The following is a 13,093-nucleotide window of genomic DNA, read 5'->3' on the forward strand; positions in this document are numbered from 1 at the left end:
TCAGCCTCTCCTCATAAGTCATATGCTCCAGCCCCTAATCATTTTGGTTGCCCTCCGCTGGATCCTCTCCAATGCGTCCACATCCTTTTTGTAGTGGGGGGCCCAGAACTGGACACAATACTCCAGATGCAGCCTCACCAAAGCTGAATAAAGGGGAATGATGACATCTCTGGATCTGCTGGCAATGCTCCTCTTAATGCAACCTAATATGCCATTAGCCTTCTTGGCTACAAGGGCACACTGTTGACTCATATCTAGCTTCTCATCCACTGTAACCCCCAGGTCCTTTTCTGCAGAACTACTACTTAACCGGTTGGTCCCCAGCTTGTAACTATGCTTGGGATTCTTCCGTCCCAAGTGCAGGACTCTACACTTGTCCTTGTTGAACCTCATCAGATTTCTTGTGGCCCAATCCTCCAATTTGTCTAAGTCATTCTGTACCCTATCTCTGCCCTTAAGCGTATCTATCTCTCCCCCCAGCTTAGTGTCATCCGCAAACTTGCTGAGGGTGCAATCCATCCCCTCATCCAGATCATTAATAAAGATATTGAACAAAACCGGTTCTAGAACCTAACCTTGGGGCATTCCGCTAGAAACCGACTGCCATCCTGACATCGAGCCATTGATCACTACCCGCTGGGCCCGGCCTTCTAACCATCTTTCTATCCATCTTACTGTCCATTTATCCAATCCACAATCCCTTAACTTGCTGGCAAGAATATTGTGGGAGACCGTATCAAAAGCCTTGCTAAAGTCAAGGTATATAACATCCACTGACTTCCCTATGTCCACAGAGCCAGTTACCTCATCATAGAAGCTAATCAGATTGGTCAGGCACGACTTGCCCTTTGTGAATCCATGCTGACTATTCCTAATCACTTTCCTCTCATCCAAGTGCCTCAGTATGGATTTCTTAAGGATCCCTTCCATGATTTTTCCAGGAACCAAGGTAAGACTGACCTGCCTATAGTTCCCTGGATCATCCTTCTTCCCTTTTTTGAAGATGGGCACTACATTTGCCTTTTTCCAGTCATCCGGGATTTCTCCCGATCTCAACGACTTTTCAAAGATAATGGCCAAAGGCTCCACAATGACATTTGCCAACTCCCTCAGTACCCTCAGATGCACTAAGTCCGGACCCATGGATTTGTGTACGTTTAGCTTTTCTAAATAGTTCCTAACCTGTTCTTTACCCACCACGGGCTGTTCATTTTCATCCCATCTTGCGTCACTTGGCGCAGAAGTCCAGGAGCCGAACTTGTCCGTGAATACAGAGGCAAATAAAGCATTGAGTACTTCAGCTTTCCCCACATCATCTGTCACTAGGTTACCTCCTTCATCCAGTAGGGGCTGCACACCCTCTCTGATCACCTTCTTGTTAACATGCCTGTAGAAACCTTTCTTGTTATCCTTCACATACTTAGCCAGTCGCAATTCCATTTGCGCTTTCGCCTTCCTGATAACCCTCCGGGATTCTCGAGCTATACCTTTAAACTCCTCCCTGGTCATTTGTCCAAGATTCCACTCTTTGTAAGCTTCCTTTTTGTGCTTAAGTTCACCAAGGATTTCCCCTGTAAGCCAGTCCGGTCTCCTACCATGTTTGCCTCTCTTGCTACGCGTCAGGATGGTTTCTTACTGTGCCTTCAATAAGGCTTCTTTAAAATACTGCCAGCTGTCCTGGACTCCTTTCCCCTTCATGTTAGCATCCCAGGGGATTCTGCCCATCAGATCTCGGAGGGAGTCAAAATCTGCTTTTTTGAAGTCCAAGGTGTATATTTTACTACTCTCTTTTCTTCCTTTGGTCAGGATCCTGAAATCTACCATCTCATGATCACTGCTTCCCTGGTTGCCACCCACCTCCACTTCCCCTATTAGTTCCTCCCTGTTTGTGAGCAGAAGGTCAAGCTGCGCACGGTCCCTGGTCGGATTCTTCAGCACCTGTGTCAAGAAGTTATCCCCAACATTCTCCAAAAACTTCCTGGATTGCCTGTGTACTGCCGTATAGGTTTCCCAGCAGATGGCAGGGTGATTAAAGTCCCCCACGAGAACCAGGGCCTGCGATCTGGAAGCTTCGCTCAGTTGTCCGAAGAAAGCCTCATCTACCTCATCCACCTGATTCGGTGGCCTGTAGCAAACACCATCCACAATATCAATGCTGTTGTTTGCTCCTTTCAACTTAACCCATAGACTCTCAACAGGTTTTTCTCCCCCTTTATACTGGAGTTCAGAGCAATCATAGTGCTTGCTTACATACAGTGCAACTCCTCCTCCTTTTCTCTCCTGCCTGTTGTTCCTGAACAGTCTATACCCTTCCATGACAGCACTCCAGTCATGCGAGTCATCCCACCAAGTCTCTGTTATCCCAATTAAATCATATTTCTTGGTCTGGGCCAGGGCCTCCAGTTCTTCCTGTTTGTTGCCCAGGCTTCTCGCATTAGTGTACAAACACTTCAGGTAACCAGTTGATCGTCCTATCTTCTCCATTCGAAACATGGGTCCTTCTTTCTTGCCCCTTCCTCTCTGCATTTCTTCCCGGTATCCGACTTTCCCACTCCCCTCAGGGTTTTGGTCACTGTCTCCTGAGAAACCTAGTTTAAAGCCCTCCTCACTAGGTTTGCAAGCCTGCCCACAAAGATGATCCTTCCTCTCTTCGTTAGGTGGATCCCATCTCTTCCTAGCAATCCTTGCGCCCGGAACAGAGTCCCATTGTCGAAGAAACCAAAGCCCTCTCTGCGACACCATCTGCGCAACCACACATTTACATCCTCAATTCGACGATCCCTGCCCAGTCCTTTCCCTTCAACAGGGAGGATGGAGGAGAATACAACTTGCGCTCCAAATTCTTGGATCCTTCTTCCTAGTGCTACATAATCCGCAGTAACACGCTCAAGATCATTCTTGGCCGTATCATTAGTTCCCACATGGAGAAGCAGAAAGGGGTAGCGATCCGAAGGTTTGATCAGCTTGGTAAGCCTCTCAGTGACATCCTGAATGCGAGCTCCTGGTAAGCAGCACACCTCTCGAGATTCCAGGTCCAGACGGCAGAGGGATGGCTCAGTCCCTCTTAGGAGGGAGTCCCCGACCACCACCACCCGTCGTTTCCTTTTGGGGGTGGTGGCCGTGGAACCCCCATCTGTAGGACTACGCATCCCATGCCTTCCAGTAGATGGTGTTCCCTTCTGGTTTCTTCCTTGTGAGGTCCCTTCCAGAGCTTTCAGCACTACAGAGCCTGCGGAGAAAGCTTGAAAGCGATTGCTTACCTCTATAGCATCGGGGGATTCCCGTGCTGGCCTTTCTCTCCTTCTAGAAGTTACATGCTGCCAGTTCTCTTCTTGGTCACGTACTGCCCTCTCTGGTTCTTCTGCCTGCCGTGCTTGAAGGATTAAATGCTGCCTTCTATCGAGGAAGTCTTCATCCTCTCTGATCAAGCGTAGGGTCGACACTTGGGCCTCCTCTAATTTTTTCTTCCAAAATGTCAACCAGCTTGCACTTGGTGCAGATGAAATCCGTTCTTTCTTCCGGGAGGAAGACAAACATGGCACACGCTGTGCAGGTAACAACAGCAGACCCATCACCAACCATCGCTGCTGTCCTGGAAAAGGGATTTAAAAAGAAAGGCAAGAGACCCTCGCCCCCTTCCCTCTCCCCTTCCAAACTCCCTCTCAAAACTCCCTGTTAGCACTTACCTGTTTGCAAGCTCATTGGTCGCTTGCCCACTGCCTTGTAAAGCCCCTCCCCCTACCAAGGCTCAGCCAATCAGCAGAGGCTTCTAGAATTCAAACTTTAATTAGAAGCCAATAGTTTCCACCTGCCAATCATAGCACAAACTCCATCAAGGGGAGGAGGAGGGCAGAGGGGAGGTGGGGAAAAGAAAAAAAAAGCCTCACTCTCAAACACAGGGGAAAATAAATAAATAAATAAATAAACAAAAAACAAAAAAGAACACACACCGACCCTCACTCACAAACACAAGCTCAGCACACAGCAAGAAAACCCCAAACACAACACCCACTTCCCTCAAGACTCCTGTATCTGCTTCTCCTCTACCTGGAGAACTCCCTCTCTGAAGCCTCACTCAAACAGGGGAAAAAAAAAACCACACCACCACACACCAAACAAACACAAGCTCTGCTCACAGTTAGAAAGCCCCAATAACAAAACACACTTCCCTCAAGAGTTCTGTATCTGCTTCTCCTTCACCTGGAGAACTCCCTCTCAAAACTCCCTGTTAGTACTCACCTGTTCAAATCCAAGGGGTTTAGATGCTTATATACCTTTACGGATATGGGATACCGATATTCTAAACAAAATATATTAAATTAAGTTACATATCAGTAATGTAGGGTTGTCCCCTCCCCCCCCAAAATAATGCCAGAAACTTCAAAGTTAAAAGAAATCCATATGTTAAGGTATAGAAATGCACCTACATAAGCACCCAAAGGCTCCATGCAATATCCATACAATTATGGTTGCTCTATGTTAATGCTGGGAAATGAGAAAATATGACATACCCAAACTATCTCCATCCCATACAGCGTGCCTCAGAAAAATCCTCTGTTATCTTTTTGACCCAGAACAATCTCAAACCAATATCGATTGACACTGTGCAGCCAAGAGGATATGAGCACCCTGGAGATGGACTGGCCAAGTGCTTCAGACAGAAACTGATTCCACCACCAAAGTAGCAATAAGATGGACACCTGAAGGCAGGCAAAAATGAAGCTGGACAAAAAAACATGGCAAACAGCTGTGGAAACTGAGCTGAATAAACTGGAGCACATGTGGGAACCACTGAAAGATTTGCCAGAAACAAACTGGAGTGGAGGAGCTTCGCTGCTGTCCTAAACACAGGGCTGCCAACAGGGCAAGGCAAAGAGAGCAACTGCCCTAGGATGCAGCGACTCAAAAGGGCCCAGGGCTCCCAGCTGCTGCTACTGCGGAAGTGGCGGCATCCAGAGCCCTGGGTCCTTCAATTGAACTGCATGGAGCATTCCCAGCAGCCCTGAGGGCTGGAAGGGGGTGCGCTGTGGTTCGAGCAGCACTGAGGGCTAGCTGCCCCAACCTTGCCTTTACACCCAAGGCCACACCCTTTCCAGGAGCATGGAGCTGGCTCCCCCTACCTAGTCCAGGGACCCAGAAAAGCAGTTGGCTTAAACACCAGAGGCATAATGGGAACACAATGATGAAGATAATATTAATGCTTTTGGTCATATATTAAAATGATTTTTAAAGGTATATTAGAGTTCACTTCATGTTTTTTTTTTTTTTGTGGTGTCACTCTCCCCAGAGCAGTGATCAAATGCGTGCATCTTTTAGGTTATATGATATAGGAGTTATTACTTTTACCTCCATATTTCCTGGTTTTCTGATGCTGAAGTTTTGCTTTTCCCACCCGATGCAGGCTGACTGAATAGCTTCAGGGAATGAGGGTGTAATGTGGAAGCCTTAATTTTGTATTTAATTTACAACACAGTTAAAACAGTCTTTGGATAGTGAATTAACATAAACATTTATGCAATTCCTGCTTTTTAGTTTGATTTAGCAAAAATGTATAGAAGGTTTTCTGGCATGATGAAAGTAAGCAGACTAGATACTGATCATCCTCTGTGCCCAAAAGACTTCAGCATAATTACAGAGAAATTCCACACTGTTTTTTGGGTGTATACTTCTAAGACTTTTGTATGCTCTCCCTTCCTCCTTCTTTCTTTCTCACTTAGAAATTGAACTTTCAAGTTTACTGTGAGCAACAACAAGACAAGGTCTAAATTATGTATTTAATGGGCTCTAATTCATGTAAGAAGGAAAAGCACTTAGGTATAAAATAAATACATGTTTAGAAATCAAAATAGTCATGAGTTGTCATGAGCTACATCCTCACAGTCTTAACATATGTTACTAACCAAAGTTGATTTACATTGGCCTTTGGGATATGTTCGATTACATTATCTGAAAGTAAATATGTGCAAGAGCCATTGTATTCATTTCCAGTGACATTCCTGACAGATGTAAAGGCTACTGATGTGTCTTTTGCTCTTCACATAACAAACTTAGCATGAAGGAAGCACACAGCACCATGGGATCCAAATAATCCAGCTTACTAATGATGCACAATATGCAAGACCTAGTTACATATGCTCCAACAAGGGTACTGTGTCCTGTTGGCTTTTGAAACACGAAAGACATGGAAGTAGGGCTGACAGATGTCCAATTTTGAACCGGACAGTCCAGTATTTGAGCTTTCTGTTCTGGAAACAAATTGAGAAAATATAAATGTTCGGTATTTTCTAAATAAGACGTAATGTAGATTGTGATGTAATGTCAAGTGTGTCCTGTATTTTTGTTGACCCATCTGGCAACCCTACATGGAAGGCCACTAAAGGGCTCACCCACCATTTAAAGGGATACCATCCAGCCCCTATATACAGAGTACTTGTATAGAAAGTTAAATTTCATTTTTCCATGGTTAATATATTCCTATCTGATGAATTGCTTTCTACTTTGTCCTAATTGAATCACTGGATGTCGAAACACAGAGATTAATGAATCACTAGCTATATTATTTATCAAGTAATAGCTATCCATCTGCAACACATAAAACATTTTCTTTTTCCAGGGCATATGACTGAGACTAAAGCAGTGTTCTTTATTGATGGTAGGACTTAAGTAATGTAAGGTGCAGAGGGAAATGTTATACTGGCTGGAGTTCCAGTAATGGAAAAGCTTTCGTATAAAAAATAGAGAACTTACAGAAATGCATAGATGATCTTAATAAAAGCAACATAACTAACAGCATGAATTTTTAATGAGAAAATGGTATTGTTCAAACCAGAGATTTTTCAATACTCTGGGTGTATATAAGTTTTGTCTTTGCAGTCATTCAAATATATGTATATCTTTAAAATATACATTTATTTAGCAAGTATATCACAAAAAAACCTTTTACGTGTGTAAATGGAGATTTTTATATATAAAATCATATTCTCTACTTCACAAGCTTCATCCATCTAATTTGAGGAAAGGACACTTCGGTGTATAATAATTTCTAAAACATCAACTTTGAAAAAACATTGTAATGAGATCATGTGTTCTGTTTCTTTTTTCAATACTGTGCACAAACCAAGTAATCCCAAAACATAAAAGATGTAATAACACAGCCAACTAATGCTCTAGGGCTACTGTTACAATTTATGGCTTTTGTGGTTGATATAATTATTTGAAAACCAAAAAGTGCAAAGTTTACCGAAGAAACTGCTTGATGTTTTCTGCTTTCATTTCAGTCACAAGTTTCTGTCTCACATTTCGATAGGCATCTGTTGAACTAGTTGTTTTTTTAGTGGGTTTCATTAACCAGCCTGAAAAATATCATTAAAGGCTGATATTTACTAAGCCCTATAATGCTCAAGTACTTGTGAATATGCTTAACTTTAAACACAAGTAATCCCATTACAGTCAGTGGAACTATTCAAATGCTTACATTTTAACAGATGCCTAAGTGTTTGCTGGACTGTGGCCTAAAACATATAAAAGCATCTAGAAAGTAAAGTATTTATTGTTACTTTATCATGATGAAGTGGTAAGTCTCTCCTGTATTGATAAGAGCACGCACTGGTCAATATAGAATATCACTTAACAACATTCTTCTGTTAGTAATTTTAGACCTGTAGTGAGAGAGACTAACCCCTACCTAGAGAAACTGCCCATGTAATTAATGTGAAGCATACACATGTTCAGGATGAGAGCCTAGGATTCCATCATCTCTTGCCAGCCCCACAATAGTTATTGGGTGTTCAGAGGAGGAGGAGGGAAAGGAGGAAAGTTAAAAGTATTTTCAAGTAATGCACTGTCAAACAGTTACTTCTTGTAAATGTTTGTGGTGTTGCTCCTGTGTAGCAAAAAAACTCACAACGACGGGGAAATGACTGCAATTAAACTGACAATCCACAACAGTGATGTCAAGTGCACAATGGAAAACTGTGCATCTTTCAATAATAGTAGTCCATAGAGTAGGGTATAAAAAAGTTTCTTGTGAAAAGCTCCCCCCCCACACACACACACACAGGGGGTGTGGGCTGGTGGAGGAGCGGTGTGCAGGGGGCGCTGTGCGTGTGGAGGGACGACGGGGCTCAGCGCAAACGGTCTGTCACTCCCCGGTCCCACGCCTGCCTGAGCACTGGGGGCCCCACCGGGTGTCTGTCTCCTGCTCCCCAGCCGGAGCTGCCGGCCCTGCGGGCGGAGGGTTCCTGCCCAGCCGCGCGGGGCGCTGCGTACTCACCGCCCAGGAAGCCCAGCAGGAAGAGAGCCAGCAGCAGGGTGCAGCCCAGCCCGGTGCGCAGCGCGCCCTGCCTGCCGCCCATGGCTCCGGCCCGCAGGCGCTACGCGGGGCCGGGCTCCGCTCTGCCCGCAGAGCGCGCAGTGGTGCCCTGTCGGAGCAAAGCACAAGCCCGTGTGTGTGTGTGTGATGGGTCACGCGGAGGCCGCTGCCTGCTGGCCCGTCCCCTTTGGTTCCTCCTTGTTCCCGCTGGCCCCGCAGCGTGCCAAGGGAGGCTGGGCGGCAGGGCGCGGCTGCTCCACCAAGAGAGGCGCTGGGAGGAAATTCTTGCGGTGGCTTTGGGGGCTGTTTCTGTGATAAGGCTTAGTGGCGCCTTTGATCGAGCCCCTCAATCTGCTCCCCTCCAGCAGGGAATCTATCGCCTCCACAGGTGGGGAAATGGAGGTAGGGCGAGATTAAATGATGCCCAAGGCTGGACTGTAAGTGGCAGCACCAAGGATGCAGCCTGGTTCCCTTACATCTCTGCCCCCCGGTTCCTTTTAAAACTTGGAGGCAAAATGTATTCCTTTATGGACATTTAAGATCAAACAAGTGTATTTCTTTCACATTCACAGACCAGAAAATAGTAGCAAGAAAAATACTCAGGGAGACACAAAGGTCCATCAGACAATTTGTGTACCTTTTCTCCCCGGCTTTTATTTAAAAGTTGCTTGTTTCTATATTCATTTACCATTTGTTGTAGTGGAATGGGTTGTAACAGGAGATGAGGTTGATGAAGTTTATGTTGCAAGGGGAGAAAAGGCTGCCTCCTATGGTTTAGGGAAAACATTAAGGACTGTTACTGATTCTTTGTTATTTATCATCAGATTATTGCCAAGCATGTTATCAAACAGTTGTCCAGCTCTAAGTACAATGGAGTTCTGCTGTGAATAGTTGCAAAACTCATCCAATAAAGTTGAGTGAAACCAAAAGTTTCAAAATTGTTGCTTACAATCTGCAGTCCATGCATCATACCATGCATGATTGATTCTAAAGGCTCTTCCAACCAAATCTTGAAGTTTTTACTTAGCCAGATCTCCTATAGACTTGTTCCTATGTATGTGTGCAACTAGGTATAACATGCTGTGAGATAGGCCCAGGGATCCAGACACATTGCCTAAGGTAAGTGGAAGAGTTTCTAGCCAATTGCACACTTTCCCTTTAAAGCATTTTAGGGCCCTGCTCCTAAAGGTGAACTCCTGTATTCATGCAGAGTCTCACTGAAGCTAAGAGATGCAAAGACCTAACCACACTGGATCCAGTTATTGTATGAGGTTACATGTTAAGGTTGATGGTGTGAAAGCTTCCTGGAGACCCCTGGACATGGCCTGTCACCACCACATAGAAGGAGTGAGCCCAGCCAGGAACATTAAAAGAAATGGCTGGGCTCCACGTCTCACTCCTTCCTCAAGCACAGGCAGCTGAGCTGAAGACATTGAAAAGCAGGTGGAAGATCTGATTAATGTTCATATCACTTCCCAGGGACTCAGCAGTTCCTCTGCAGAACAATAATTACAGTTATATCACTTGGAGACTGTGGTCTCAATCACTCCATGGCTTTAACCCATCTTAGATCGTGGCTGGTTTTCTTGAACACATGAGAAACATGTCTAGTTTTGCAATTACTTATCATTGTTTGTAACCACTTGATGACAGCCTGCAAAGCTCCCTCCAGAAGTCAGAGCAGAGAAACCTTCATTTGAGATGCCAGCTGAAATTCCACCTACAGAAAGTAAAGGGATGGCATCACATGGTGTATTATTAGCGTATATGTAGCACCACAGGTGCCTGGGTGGCATTTAACAGACAGCATGCTAACAGATTTCTGCTTTTAGGCGTTTATAATTGAAGTCCATAATCCTCATGTGATGATGAGCAAGGAAGTGGGAGGGGAGGATGAGAATAGCAGTATCAACAGTTAGAAAGTACAACATGAATTTATTGCTATGTCTGGGTCTGTTCAGTGTCACAACCAATAGCAGGGGTCAACAATGGAGACTAAATCTTGAAGACCAAGTGTAAAAGCAGCTCTTCCACTTCAGCTAGTCTTAATTCCTTTATCTGACAGTGAGAGTAGACTCTAATCCAGTGTTTCTTAAACTGTGTTCTGTGGCACACTGGTGTGCCGTGGAGAACAGAGTTCAAAATGGCCACCCTTAAAGATGCAGGTGACCTTTTTTGGCTCAATAACTCCCCCCCCCCCCCCCCCGACCTTTTCTTTTTTTTGCTCAACAAAAAAATCCTTGGTGTTCTTCATAAAAAAAATTGTTTGGTGTTCCTCGGTCTTAAAAAGTTTAAAAAACACTGCTCTAATCTGTAGACTAGCCAATAGAAGGCCACAGACTCTTTAGCCATTTATTTATTAGTATAATATATTAAAATATTGTCCTGTGACTATAATAAAGGGTGAGGTGGAGATTGGTGTAAGGAGAGTTCCCAACCAAGCATCTATCTCACTCTCTCTCACACACACATAGCTTTTATAATCAAGAGATCATACATGTTACTGCTGATGTAAAAAAACCCTCACAATATTAACAGGGATGTTTTGTTAAGTGTTTGCTAATTATTTACATCCCTTGCTTGGCCTGCTGTAACTAGATGGCTCCATTAACTGGAACAAGTCAAATATTAAGCCTTGCTTCACTTTTTGTTTATAAATGCCCAATGTTATACTTATTCTTTCCATTTAAATTGTAATGCTGGAAAAGGAGGCAAACTGTAGAAAGTTATTCAGCACACTCGCCCCCTATTCCTGGTTGTTCCTAAGCCTCACGCATCAGCATCAGCATTCAACAGCATGTGTAAAGGAACTTCCAAACCAAAGAGTTATTCAGGCAGCTAGGCACAAGCTGGCTATGAAGGGAAGAGGAGCCACTGCTCTGCTCTTGTGTGTCCAATAATGCCACTGTTCACACTAGCCTGAAGCAGCCACGGAAGGAAAGCAAGGATTGTGTTGTGGTTGTCCAGTTTCTGTGTGATGATGGAAGCAAGAAGCAATTTAGAAAGAGGCCAACTCTTTGTATACTCTCCTCCATTTTCCCCTGAGACGTAATCTGATCTTTACAGGACTAGACATAATCTGACCTTTTACTTTTTAAAAAAATGTTGTTCAGGCACATCAGACAGTCTAAGGAATCAATTTCATTTTCCTGTGCTCACACAGCTGAGACCACTATAGAGAGCTGAGGTGAGGAGGGGGGAGAGCAGGAGGAAAACCCAGGACAGAGAAAAGGAATGCTCAGTAAACCACAGCTTTAGATAAACATCAGATACAGAAAAGCAGCTGGATGATATAATGTGCCAGACCTACTCCATTATTTTTAGCTACACAATCTGAGGGCCTCATTTATGAAGAAAGACTAAGAGCTAAGTATGCACAGCAGGGCTAAAAGGTAACTGTAGGTAGGGGATAACTATGTAACCAAAGGGTGCAAACATGAAGGAGTGAGAGGAATAGTTTATGGCGCAACAAAGAGTTTGAAATTGGGGGAATGTCATCATGAAAGTGAGATACTAAATATGGAAGAATCTTCCCAAGAGACCTGTTGGACACCTCATTTCCTGGGTCATTTAAAATTGGCATGTCAAAGGACAAGGAACAACCCCCAAAAGAGAAATCCAAGAGGCAGGCAATGGGTGAGGTGACATAACTTTAAAAGTGTTTCTCCCTCTGACTTGAGTTGGAACTACAGCTGCTGATCATATGAGTAAGCTGCATACCAGACTCATACACGTTTAAATTTCTGCTTTCTTCTTGAAATCAATTTTTTTCTTTTTCTTCAAATTTCACAGCAAGCAAGTGTGCTGTACTTAGAGCAAAATTTGAAAGGTGTATCTAAGGAAAACAGTAATAATTTGGCCTTTTCAATGTCATCTGTATTTAGGGTTGCCAGATGGTCTCCCAAAAAATACTGGACACATGGTATCTTTTGGTCAAGGAAAAAAGAAAAAAAAGGAATGCGGGATAAGCGGCGATCGCAACACCCCCGCCTCCCAGCTGGGACTCCCAGGCTGGGAGGCAGGGCCACTATCAGCGCTGGGAGCCTGTGACTGTGAAGAAGCCTTGCGGGGGCAGAATCCCAGCCACTCCCCCCGCCAGGCTTCTGAGCAATCAAAGGCTCCCAGCACCAATGGCAGCCCTGTCTCCCAGCCTGTGAGTCCCAGCTGGGAGGCGGGGCCGCGATCGCTGCTCTGGGCATTTCAGAAACCTAGCCAGGGCGGGGGCGAGTGGCTGGGACTCCCAGGCTGGGAGGCGGGGCCGCAATGGTTCTGGGAGCCTGTGATTGCGCAGAAGCCTGGCGGGGGTGGAGGGAGTGGCTGGGACTCCCAGCCACTCCCTCCGCCCCCGCCAGGCTTCTGCACAATCACAGGCTCCTAGTGCCGATCGTGGTCCCGCCTTCCAGCCACTCCACCCGCCCACGCCAAGCTTCTGTTCGGTGCGCAGCCAGAAAAATCAGAGACTACCGGACATTGCACATGTCCGGTATTCTCTGATTTTTTTTACCGGACAAAGCGCACAAATACCGGACTATCCGGTAGAATACCAGACACTGGGCCAACCCTATGTATTGCCTTTGCTTCTAATTGCTGGCACATGAGAAATACCTTGAAAAGAGCCATACAAATGCATTTAGGTAGAAATATCTTTTGCATAGATCAACAGATTATCATCTTCAGACTGAAAGCCTATTTTTGTTAGGCATTTCACGGCTGACATTTATTGCTCCAACCCACCTTTTTATTAATAGTGCCTGGCAGGTTTCTTGTTTAATCTTTTTTGAA

The 13,093-nt window shown here is 44.9% G+C and overlaps 1 protein-coding gene across 6 annotated transcripts in view; it reads right to left on the minus strand.

The window, feature by feature from the left end:
- The window catches only part of LOC102456275 (N-acetylated-alpha-linked acidic dipeptidase 2), a 65,977-nt gene extending 53,593 nt beyond the window's left edge, over window positions 1-12,384 (minus strand). For 2 of the 6 annotated variants that reach the window (XR_012900760.1, XR_012900761.1), the window contains exons 1-2: window positions 8,273-12,381; window positions 7,241-7,352 (exon numbers count right to left, since the gene is read on the minus strand). Coding sequence is in view for 3 of the 6 variants with exons in the window: in XM_006118383.4 (XP_006118445.2) it covers window positions 7,241-7,352; window positions 8,273-8,354 (194 nt within the window). In the remaining 3 variants the exon portion in view is untranslated. Of the gene's footprint in view, window positions 1-4,239; window positions 4,301-7,240; window positions 7,353-8,272 lie in introns of all 6 variants that reach the window. The other 4 variants (XM_075919382.1, XM_006118383.4, XM_025182260.2 and 1 more) reach the window with 4 other exon arrangements.
- Window positions 12,385-13,093: the final 709 nt, after the last annotated feature.

This window comes from Pelodiscus sinensis, chromosome 1, assembly GCF_049634645.1.
Source record: "Pelodiscus sinensis isolate JC-2024 chromosome 1, ASM4963464v1, whole genome shotgun sequence".
Taxonomy (NCBI): Eukaryota; Metazoa; Chordata; order Testudines; family Trionychidae; genus Pelodiscus; species Pelodiscus sinensis.